The sequence below is a fragment of the Netta rufina genome (genome assembly GCF_964035555.1).
Source record: "Netta rufina genome assembly, chromosome: 24".
Taxonomy (NCBI): Eukaryota; Metazoa; Chordata; class Aves; order Anseriformes; family Anatidae; genus Netta; species Netta rufina.
In genome coordinates, this window is record NC_140148.1 from 5,163,877 (window position 1) to 5,176,457 (window position 12,581).

General features: G+C 40.3%; 1 protein-coding gene across 1 annotated transcript in view; it reads right to left on the reverse strand.

Moving 5' to 3' along the window:
• The window catches only part of NSF (N-ethylmaleimide sensitive factor, vesicle fusing ATPase), an 82,063-nt gene that overhangs the window by 35,795 nt on the left and 33,687 nt on the right, over positions 1-12,581 (reverse strand). Inside the window, exon 9 of the mRNA XM_084301359.1 lies at positions 968-1,167. Within this exon, the coding sequence (XP_084157485.1) occupies positions 968-1,167 (200 nt within the window). The remainder of the gene's footprint in view (positions 1-967; positions 1,168-12,581) is intronic.

Here is a 12,581-nt window from a genome sequence, read left to right on the forward strand (position 1 = left end):
TTAAGTAATTTCAGAACCTGCAGCACTGTCTGACATAAAATTAAGGTATACAGTCTCCTTTGCAAATGTCTTCTGAACAGACATCACTATTTAGTAGCAATTTACCTGAAAATATAGCTTCTTTACCATAAAATCTTAATCACAATTAAGTGACAGGAAAAATTACTAAAGCACAAAGGAAAAAAAGTTTTTACACATTCAAAGACTAGGATTCTCATTGCCAGCTCAATCAATTGATTAAAAAAAAAAAAGTTTGGAAAAAGAACAAAATCTTTGTTTCCAGTTCCACTTTCAAAGATCCATACTCTGGTTCTGAGACAATATTCTTATCCATTAGTTTTCTGCTGAGAAAAATTAAGGGTGTATTTATTATAATACTAAAATGTACACTTAATATTATTATAATGTACCTACACTATAATCCTGTAAACCAAAAACTTGAAGACATGAGAACTTACTTGAAATTTGTCCTAGTTTATGCACCACCTGAACCTACTAGCAAAACTCCAAATGGACTGTTTCAAAAAAAAAAAAAAAAAAAAAAAAAAAAAAAAAAAGAAGAAAAGCAAAAAATGGAGCAAAATGTTTATGACCCTATTTTTAAGCACTTTCTGAGCAGCTGACACATTGTATAATACAAAACACAGCAGGATGGGCCCTACTGTATTATCTTAAAATAACTCCACATGGAAGTTAAACAAACTGTCTATCTTCGGCATAGCTAATAGGAAGACCAGCTACCTTTTCAGGTGCTAATGGTTTAGGTTTTATTTTTCTTCCAACTGAAATTGTGTGAATCCGTAGAATACTAATATTCAGTGACTTGCAAGGAGTAACTATAATCACAAGTGAAGCAGTGACTCAATCTTTTAATGCAAGCAGCAATTTTCTGATTATAAACTTCCTTTCCAGTCATTCTTTAAGGCACATTCATCCTGACCATGCTATTTATCTATGTTTGCATTACCCTTCTTTGTTCTTCTTCTGCATCAGCAAACAGCTTGCGGATGTTGGCCTCAGACTCGCCCACGTATTTATTGAGGATTTCTGGACCATTGACCACCTTTGGTTCTCTGGCATTCAGCATCTTGCCAATCTGTCTCGCCATAAGTGTTTTACCACAGCCTGGAGGTCCATATAACAGAATGCCTTTCACATGCTTGCAGCCTAGAACAAGAGGGAAGAAGTTTAGAAAGCAGGCTTACAAAGGAAAGAGCAATACAGTAAAGAGGGAATTGCTGCTTACAATAAGGATGCTTTTACAGTGACCTTGCAGAGATGTGCATTAGCCTGAGCTCTGCATCATATCATCTTTAGCAGTGAAATACAAACATAGAATTGACAGACTGGATCAAACTCATTCCACCAATCTGGCAACGGCCAACAAAAAATAACCCAAAGCTCATAACAGCACAAATGCTCACCCTATATATTAAGCATGCTAAATTAAGAGCTAAGGATTGAGAGCCTGAACTATAACTGCTTGTCAGCGGAATGCTCAATAAACAGGTGCCTGTTAAGCAGGTAAATAATATACTTCTCAGTTCAACAAAACCCCAGAGTAGGTTCTAGGATGATCATCATCCCCGGATAGTGAGGGGCTGCAGAAATTTTTTATTTTATTTTTTAAAACATCACCTATACACCATGAACACCAAGGAAAGATGCATTAACAATTTAGGACAATTAAATTAAATTAACAATTTAGGATATCTGATTCATTTCTCTCTTCTCTTACAGGGGCACAAAACACATATGAGCAGCATTCCTTTACAGAAGAGATTCAGCTGAGTTTAATTTTCAGATATGTAAAGAAAATGAAGCATCAAATCAAAGTTACTCAACTGATGCTGAACTCTCAACATAGATGTAAGTAAAGCAGATTAATCTGATTCATGAATCAGAAAAGCATGGGATATCATGTAATAATGCCTAAATTTTTAACCCTGCATTGGGCTTAAAGGAGTCTAGGTCTGGTTCCAGGTTTTTAGAACAAGTATTGAGAAAACTGAAAAAGGCTTCTAGGAACTAGAACCATTAGAGGCAAAAAAAAAAAAAAAAAAAAAAGAGAGAACTTGACATGTAACTAGAAGACCTGAAAAACTCCAGTATTCTTACACTACTCTTACAGCTGAATACTATTCTTACAGTTGAGTATTTTATGCTCTGCCTTATACTATGCTAAGAAGTTCATGGTACCAACACGTCTGCTATGAAACTGGTTTTAGTCATTTAATGGGACTACCAGCATTTAGACAAGATCTAGCCAGACAGAAAAAAACAAATGCATCAAAACAAAACTTTTTTTTTTCCTCCTGGAAGCAATCCAAAGGGACTAACTAGCATTGGAAAATCCTGAAACAGGAGAGCAATGATGATGTATAAGCACCGTATTTTAAATACTGAGCACCAGACCCCTCTAATAAACAAAGCCACAGCTTTATAGCAAAGGCATCTAACTATGAAAACAGAAAAGAAAAACAGACATCATCTAGAGAAATGAAGACATGGGAGCTATACATGTATGTTGCCCAAATTAAAAGGCATGTAGAAGACTGAGTTAGTAGAAGAGCAAGTTTGGATGTTGTCTGGTCAGACAGCGGTAAGGAAAAAGAAGAGAGATATATGTAACTTATTTTGTCTAGATCCTAGTATTTCCAATAGACCTCTATCTTTCGATTTTCTTATTATTTTTACCCAAAACTACAAGTAAAATTATTTTGAACTTTCAGGACACAGCAAGTGTTTTAATGATTTATTTCTTCCTAGCACAGGAAGAAGTGTTAGGTCCTCACTGTCTTTCCCATGTGCAAAGAAGAGATAAAGGTGTGCATGCAGAGAGTGAAACAGCCTGCGTGGATACCTGGTATTCTGGGATACTTCTGGATTATTCATGGATACCTGGATATTCTGACTGCAGACCACCCTCTCGTGTTTTAGATCCCTAGCCAGACACAGCACCAACACACTGGCAGAGCCTTCCTCCAGAGTCATCCTCACCTGCCAGACCCACAGGACATCCCAAGGAAAAAGACCTGGAGGAAGCTGTATCCACTGTCACCTATGGTTGGAATCTGCCCAGAGCAGCTTCCATCAGCAAGAAATCCCCACTTTGAACACAAGTGTTTAATTACAGGGCAAGGAATCCAGTGGCACCATCTCCTTTGCTCTTGCTTCATCCAATTTCTGTGCAAAAACCCTACATGTGTTCTGGACAACGAGTGAGGAATACAAGATATCAGTATGTTTGAAGACAAAAAACTGTGTTTCCTTTCAAGAAGATTAGATTTATCTAAAACTTAGAAACTTTCAAGTACTAATTGTTTGTGGAAAAAACACACTTATTAGTGAAAACAGTTCCATACTGTAGACAACACTCATAAGGCATTAATTTTTAGATTGCATTCTTGCCATTCGACTTTTTAAAGCATGTAAAACATGCAACAAGTGCCCTGCAGTGCTTAAGATACACATTAACAGCAAAAAAAAAAAAAGCAAACTGATGGCCCAGAGCTCAGACTTAGGGGACCTGAGTGCAGTTTCTAGCATCATCAAAAACTTAACGAGCTTGGGCCCATCAAGTTGTCATTCACACGGAATAACTATTCCCTCCTGCTTTCCATCTCATCTTAATTACATGCTAAGTTCCCCCCATGCTGCATACCTCACTAGCAAAGTCCTCACTGCTTCTCAGACCTCACAGCAACATCCTGCATTTAAAGAATGAGTGCTTTTCTCCTTCATTAACTTACCAATGCTCAAGTGTGATTTAATTGCATTAACTCACGAATCTTAGAGCGATAAAGAATTAATTTCAATCTGAATAACTGCTCAATACAAAATGTTTTCTATTATCTGCATGCGCTACTCACTCTTTCAGGTTGTTCATACATGAAAATAAAGCCTCAAGAGAACATCACTACGAAGAGCTTCTGATCCCTACCAAAACCTCCAAAAGAGACCCTGCTGCACCAGATAAGCACAATAATAAAGCTAAAGGATTTCTCTGTGCTTCTCTGCGCAGAAAAAAAAAAAAAAAAAAAAAGATCTGGTTAAGAGGAATTCATCAGTCAAATTTCAGGGAATCTTGAAGTCAAAAACTACAAACACCACATACTGTCAGCAAAGACCAGTTTCACACAGGAATGAATGAGGCATAGATAAATTAAAAGCTATTCCTGTCAAATCAATGTCATGAAAGGTATTGTTAACATGTTTTGTGGAGGAACATGATCACCTATGTAGCCAAATAGCACAAAGCAGGATTTTGATGATGAGTGAAGCTTTTAAAGGAAATCCTAAGCAAAGGCAGTCACTGGTGCTCAGAAAGCTCCAATGTGCTCAAAGAGGAGAGGCCATCAGAAGGCTACCAACAAGTTGGGGCACGTGCACACAAACACTCCTGGGAGCACCCTTACTCAAGGTAGAAAAATTGTACTGTACAATCTCATTTTTCCCTAGTATAACTTTAAAAAAAAAAAAAAAAAAGCACAATGCTACAGAGAATGGACTGCTCTAAATTTTTTTTTCTAGTTCTCTCAGTTAAGAAACTCTCCTAGAAAGACATACAACCTCCAAGAAGCATCTCTTCTACAGCTTTCTTTTACTTTCTTCTTCTAAGAAAGAACTTCTTATAGAGCCCAAATATTCTCTTTGTCTGCATGTACTAATACGGTCTTAGCGAAGGGCTCTAGCTGGATGACTCTGGGGAAACCAGACAGCCTTTGGACAAGTTTGCTTGGAAAGCCTCCTTGGATTTTCCCCTCTTCTTATTCCAACTTACTTATCCTGAGGAAGTGTTAACTTTTACCTGATAAGTTAAAAAAAAATAAAAATAAAAATGAGTTGCTGAAAGGACAGAAACTGTTGCGGAAACAGTAAAGAAAGAAGGCTTCTCAAAGTTAGGCTGCAGCTTCAGCAGCCACTTAAATCCTCGGGCTGTGCTCGGTCATTAGCCACTCACCCCACCTGAGCAAAAAGAGCAGCCCTGGGACCCAGCAGGACCCCAGGGACAATGTAATAGTTACCTGACAAAGACAAGCCCAGCCCGTTTTGGTCCCTCCACGCTCACTTTTCAGCAAATCACACATGGGTGATTCCCCACATCAGAACGTGGATGATATCACTAACCATCTGCCTAAGGCTTGGTTCACACTGGGCTCACACTGCTAGGGACCTCCAAGAGCCAGGTCTTGCTCAGGTGGAAAAGCATTCCTGAAACTGAAGTAATTAGTTCCTCTTCAAATGAAATTGTCACAAGCTACTCCAGTAGAGATGTTCTGTATAGCTATGTTCACCTGGCTAAAATTGAAGCTTTAAACACAAGCAGGACTTTATTAAAATAGACAGGTGATGACAAACTACAAATGTTACGTCTCAAATCACAGCGGGATCCTATGCCCCACACAAGAATTTTGATTAAGTTTATCTTTACTCTGCTGATCTCACCAATGCAGCCAAATGTCAATACTATTATGAGTATCTTATAAACACAAATTATTAGCAGTGCAGACATCTAACTCATTAAGCTCACCATTCGGACTTAAAAATCAAAGGTCATTCCTGTAATGGGATACTTAATTATGCGATTGAATGTCATAAGGTTAGAGGCTGAATAAACAGGATAAGGGGAACTAAACTGTACCCATATGAGAAGTCTTCCACATAAAATATAAGGGGAAAATCTTAAAAACTGGTAAGAGCATTACTGAGAGAAATTAAATACTATTTTGAACCAGAATGTCATTTACCCGGAGACAGGATGAAGTTTACTTGTTCGACTCTCACTACTCATTCTTTTAAAAGATCAGAAGAAATGTTTAAGTATAACAGGGATTTTCTACTTGGGACTGTAATTCCCCTTTTAATTAAAATCAAAGCATTCTGGTGTGATTGTATCATTCAGATGCACCTATCAGAAACCTACATCGATAGCAAAGTACTGATCCTGAATACATCAGGGAGAGATGCTTATCTTTGTACATTAATCTTCAGGCAGGTTAGAGTAAGATCACGGTCCCCAGACTTCACCTGCCACATGGACAAGATTTTCCAACTCTTGGGTGGAATTTCCCCCTCCTCTCAACCTGTAAGCCCAACATTATTTCAGCCTACATCATTGCCTACAGTTAATCTTCCTGTAGGATTTACGTGCTACTGACAAGTAGCAAGACTGAAGTAACTTGTTTCTGCTTTCATTTCAAAGACTAGACAGGCAAGGGGCTACACCTGACACAGAAGCTTTTATTTTAAGTGGACTCTCAATAGCCAGTTGCTTGACATAAGTCATTTGCCACTGTAAAGAGAGGACAACAAAGCCAGTAAGTTCTTCCTAGATCTTTGAAAGGAGTCCTTCACCTTTCTCATCATGTCTTGTTTGGCTGTGAGAAGTTTAATACGTACATGTATAAAGAGGCAATAACTAGATTTACAACAATGGCAGGACATTTATCAATTTCTGATGGAATGTGATAAAAAAGAAAATAAATCAGCTTTAGAGAAGTTTCCAACAGAATGCCTTTGGCTACACAAACAAAATCATGACTCTCTGAAAAAGGGATTTTGATAAGAATATGTACAAAACAAACCCATCTTAAAAAGAAGTCATATCTGCAACCAAAAAAATAAAAGCAAATGCCTCTGCCTCTCTGAGAGCAGAGCTGCAACAATGATGTCAATTGAAGGTAAAGATTATGCAGAGTCCTTGGACAGATTGCTGAACGCAACAGCTAATGTTTACAGTCAGATCCCACCTGCATGTTAATAGCCATAAATCTCGTCGGCATTTTCTACTTTTTGGAAAAAAGCTGGATCGTTTCTGTCTACTTCAAGTCGACATGAAGGAATTTGCAAATACCTTTTGGAATACTTACCCACAGAGCACCTCTGAGTAAACAAGTACCAACATAACAGGGTCACTGGGATGTCCCAAGGCCTGGTTTTCCAGCCAGAGCAAAATTGCACTTGCCAAGCTGCGGTGACACGTGCTAAGGGACACCACAACTGCAGCCATACAAAGTAAGTGCAAGAGTCCTTATAGCTCAGTGTCTGGGGATGACCATAGTCATCAATACAAAATAGCATAAATTCTTTGTGGCAGTTTCAGTGAAGCATCCCCTTCCTTTGTTCCAAGTCTGCCATCTCTGGGCGTCATTCCACATATCCAAATCCCCAGGTTGGAAAAGCAAACACCCACTGGTCTCTTTGCAAGGCTGAAGATCTCCAAGCCAACTGATTCCATGTTTACAAGGTTTTCTGAGCCCATTATCATAGAATCACAAAAACACAGAATGTTTTGGATTGGAAGGGACCTTAGAGCTCATCCAGTTCCAAGTCCCGACCATGGGCAGGGACCCCTCTCGCCAGCACAGGCTGCCCCCAACCCCATCCAGCCTGGCCTTGGGCACCTCCAGGGATGGGGCACCCACAGCTCCTCTGGGCAGCTTAGGCCAGGGCCTCACCACTCTCAGAGGGAAGAATTCCTTCCTTATATCTAACCTAAATCTACCCTTTTTTAGTTTAAAGCCATTACTCCTTGCTTTATCACCACACTCCCTGACGAGTTGTCCCTCCCCAGCTGTCCTGCAGCCCCCTTCAGGCCCTGACAGCCCCCTGGGAGCTCTCCCCGGGGCCTTCCCCTCCCCAGGCCGAACCCCCCCAGCTCTCAGCCTGGCCCCACAGCGGAGCTGCCCCAGCTCCTGACCATCCTCACGGCCTGCCCCGGACCCTCTCCAACAGTTCCATGTCCTGCTGGTGCTGGGGGCCCAGAGATGAACGCAGGGCTCCAGGGGGGCCCTCATGAGAGTGGAGCAGAGGGGCACAATCCCCTCCCTTGTTCTGCTGCCCACACTGCTTTTGGTGCAGCAGGCCAGCGTACGGCTGGCTTTCTGGGCAGCAAGCACACATTGCCGGCTTATGTTGAACTTCTCAGCCACCAGCACCCCCAGGTCCTTCTCCTCAGAGCTGCTCTCAATCCATTCAACACCCAGCCTGTGGTTGTGCTTGGGACTGCCCCAGCCCAAACGTAGGACCCCAAGATTCCTGAAGCATCCCAATGATGCCCTGGCTCCAGCATTTTTCCAGTTCTACTGCATCCATTCTGAGACGCAGACAAGAAATGCATCCAGAAATTCAAAATGTGAACAAATTATGGATTTATACTGTGACATATTGTTGTGATTTTTTTTAATTGCTCTTAATTCCTGAATTCAGGTAGGATTTGACTGACCCCTGAGCTTTGAGCAATTATTTTTGGAGTTCCGCTAACCAGATTCAGCCACGATGGCTGCATGGAGCCACGTGTTTTGATGTGAGGTGAGCACTTATCTCACCATCACATCAGGAGAAGAAGTCACAAAGCGTTGGTCCAACTCTCAAATAAGAAGAAAAGCCAATAACAGACAATGCTCAGTTCAAACTGCAAAACACTTCCTACTTGGGTGCTGACTTCATGTCGCATGGCAGCCAACACTAATGTCAGTGACAGGCAGGCAGGGTCTAAGCACCAAATAGGCAGATAACCAGAACATGCCCACAGGAGCACTTGATACTTACAGGTTATACCTGGGCAAGAACTTCACCCAGGAGCACTGTGAAGCAGCAAGTGAAATCATCTTAAAGTCACTGAGAACCTGTACAGCATGGATAAGACGCTGGGGCGGGGGAAGGAAGTAAGTGTCACCCTTAATGCTACAAAGGGAAAGAAGAGCTGGGGAAAGAAAAGATGTCGTGGGGCTGGGCTAAACAATTTTGAGAGATCCCTTCCAACTTCAAATATTTTCTCATTTTGTTGTATAGACCTATAACTAACTTAATTCCTAGAGAATTCTGGTATTATGTCCTTCTAAGTAGGTAGAAGAAAACAAAGATAAGAGCAATAGCCAAAAAGAATTTATTAGATTGGTCTAAAGACAACTTCCCCCTAGTTAAGCATATGAAGTCACGCGGAGGGTTTGAAGGGGAAAAAAAAAAAGAGCAAAATGAGGGGAGATCTAAACCTTTATAAAACTATAAAAAGGTCTTATACATCTTCATAAGCATGTATGAAAGACACTGTCTGAATGAAGTTAAAGGTAGATGAAAAGTGGATAAAAAAAAAACAAAACAACAACTTTGAAGCACAAAGAGAAAGGATCCCTCCTGGATTTACTACTATACAATGTTTTTATTACACTGAAAGGCAAGATTAATTTTTTTTTTTCTCTTTTTAAATGTAACTCAATGCACAAGTTTCTACATTTGGGTAGGAATAATAACCTGCATGTTGCAAAACGAAACATGTCATCATACTGAGGATTATACATAAGAACATACACCAAGGCACAGAGAAAACCTGCCAATCCACCCAGAATTCATGAGCACCTCTGACAGTTACTGAACCCTGCTTGGGTCATCACACTGCCAAGCAGTGAAGAATGACCCAGGGAACAGAAATAACAATGATCAGTGACCTACAGATTGAGACTATGAGAAAGGGTTTCAAAATCTAGGTGCTAGCCTTCAGAATACTGAAGAGAAACGGACAAGTATGTAAAAGTCCCCTCCAAAAACCTAACAAAAAACATTTCATATCTACCATATATAATAAACAGCTGCAAGGCTGAGTATAAGCAATTGGAAAGTTTTGACAGTAAGGATACTCCTAAGCAGTGGAATAGGGTGCATTAGGAAGTTAGGGTATTTTTACCACCAGTTACAGGTTAGACTTGCCTGACTGTGATTTTTCATAACAAATATCCTATTTTAAAAATAGACTGCATGAGATCCTTCCCAGTGCTATTTTTCTCTTATAGCATCTGAGTACTTCAAGAACATTAGTGCATTAATTTTAAAGATACCTTAAAAGACACATCTCCAAGTCACAGTGCTTCATTAATGCCTTACTTTACCATAGCGAGCTGTACTTCACATGGAGCACTGAGACTGACCGATCCTAAGGGGTCAGAGCACAAGCTGGTTACCAGGAAATAAAAATCACCTCTAAAAAGTCTGATTGAACCTGTTTATTGGTGGTAACAGGAGAGCACAGAGAATTTGGGTTCCATTTCAATTTCTCACAAAGAATGCAATTTGTAACACCAAACATTTCTGTACCTGTTACTAAACTGTAACAACCTGTGCAGCTGAAATCTAATTTTTCTAGGGCCACTGATGTGCCATGTAAGTCATAAAAAACACTCCTCTGCTAAAAGACCATGTTTCAAATATATGGAGACACTGGAGCGTTCTTTAGAAAGGAAAACAGAGTTCAGCACTGGCAGTTTCTTTCAGGTCTGAGAAAACGTTTTTGGTCTTGTTGATATTCAGTGCCTGGAGATATACATTTCAAAAATTTTATCTAAATGGTTGAAGTTGAAGGAAGAAAAAAAAAGGTCTGTTACAGTTTTAAAAAGACAAGAATGATTATAACATGTATTCAGCAACATAATAGTTATCAAATAATAAGGAGGGGCTCTAGCTTGAATGAGAGGATGCTTTTAATAGCAATAAAAGAAAAACCAAAATCAGTCTTAAGGGAACTAAATGGGGATCAATCAATTGTAAGGCCGCTGTTCACAATGTAGTTGTGTGGCTTTACTTTGAGTTAAACATCATAGAGAACCAGAAAGGGCTCAAGAAACAGGGGCAGTTCCCCACAGATACTGCTTTTTAGGCCTGTCCTTTTCCCCTCTCCTACCGGCACGCTGTTTTGACTTGAGTAACTTTGGTACCCTTTGTGCAGTTACACATAAGCACAACAGAAAGCCCTGCAAGATGTGTGAAGTGAACACACAAGTAATTCATACATTAAGTTACCTTTGTTACAAAGACTTCCACCTTACCTCTATCGGCCCCCTGCAAATATTAGTTTCCTGCCTTAAAAGCATCATCCCTACAATACTGAAGACTCCAGGATGGCACTGAAAAGGAGCATTCCTTTTGTTTCAAGGTACTTTCTCAGTTCTCATCCAGGTAAGAATTTATTTCCATTTGGCAGTCACATGGTTATTAAGAGCCTAGTACTAAGTAAAAAGATAACTACACCATGTTCATAATACTAAAGAATCTCCAGCAAATTGAATTGTAGCCTTAAAAAAAAAAGCACTCAGCTTAAACTGATGAAGTCCTACTGTGATGTCCCTTACCCCTCCGGCTGCCATCTGTGTGGCTGTGTCCCAGCAAGCCAACCAGGGAACCGAATGCTGACTGCTCACACACGCACGCTTTTTTTCTTGCTTTCAAATGTTTTAGCTCTTTACAGAGGCATACAAGCCCGCCACAACAGAAGTGATGGATATGAACATGGGAAAGGCGTGGGTAGCAAAAAGGAAATTGCCCCTTTCCAGGGCAGCAGGGAGCTATGGAAATGTTTAATGACCAGCTGAGGTTGATCTTGGATATCTTTTCTTGGACAAACCAGAGATTGTAGCATCAGAGTAGCATTTACACCCTCGGATGATATGGTTAACTAACATTGATTTATATGCTGCAAACCCAGAACATTCCTTGGAAGTTAGATAAACCACACACAAATTGCAAGCAATTTTTGAAGGGTCTATACTGCCTCTGTGTAGTTACAGGACAGAAATATTTATTGCGTTTGGCATGGAAGTTGCAGTCTGTAAGCACTGGGCAAAAAACAGAAGTGGGTGAGCACCAGAGCACCAGATAGCAGGCGAATTCTTTCTTTTCCTTTCCCAATAAATTATATACAAAGGTGAACAGCTGTCACACTGACATTTCAGATCTGAAATATAGTTAAGAGCAAGTTATAACTAAGGCAAAGAAAATGAATGTCAGAAAGTTCTGTTATTTCAAATTTCAGATAAGCTCTTTAGCCCTAGGGTTAATCGGAGAGCTAGAGAGTTCTGTTTGGAGTTTAACTTCTTACCAGAAAAATTTTTCTTTACATAGTATGTGTGTAAACACGCACAAGTAAGGGTATATGTATTTATATAAATAATATGGCACACCTTTAATTCATTGCCCAGGGTAATCAAAATACTAGTGGTCCTTCAGAGAGGTTTCTTCTTCCTGTATTAAGCAACCCCAATTAATGAGAGGAACCATCTGAGCAGCACACCCTGCAAAGCTGCTCCACAACCTCATGTAGCCAGCAAGGTTTCTGACCGTTGCAAGTGGTACCTGTTAGAGATGCAGGTCCTTCATGGCAAAGCTAGCTGCTGTGTGCTATTACCAAACAGTGCCCAGCTGTCAGGCTGATTCAACCCCCAATAACACCAAGCAAATGCAATCAAACCTTGACACATCCCTGCTTAGCATGCTGCCAGATTGCATTCAGCCATGGAAGTTGAATAATGGATGTTATAACAAAACGAAAACAAGCTCTAATTATCTCTAGTCTAGTAGTGCATTTCTCATTACAGTCAAATGACACCAATGAGAATTCCAAGTCTTTACCTCCACGTATAGTCAAAGATTCTGCACTGCTGCTATGAACATACATGTAGCTGCTTCAGAAGGTCAAAATACTTCAAGTGAGGGGATGCTGGTCCACCCGAAGGCCAGCTGCCAGCAACATTTCTGAACAGGACAGTGTCCCAGTAAAAGAGCTTTTCTTTCCATAGCTAACACCACTTCCC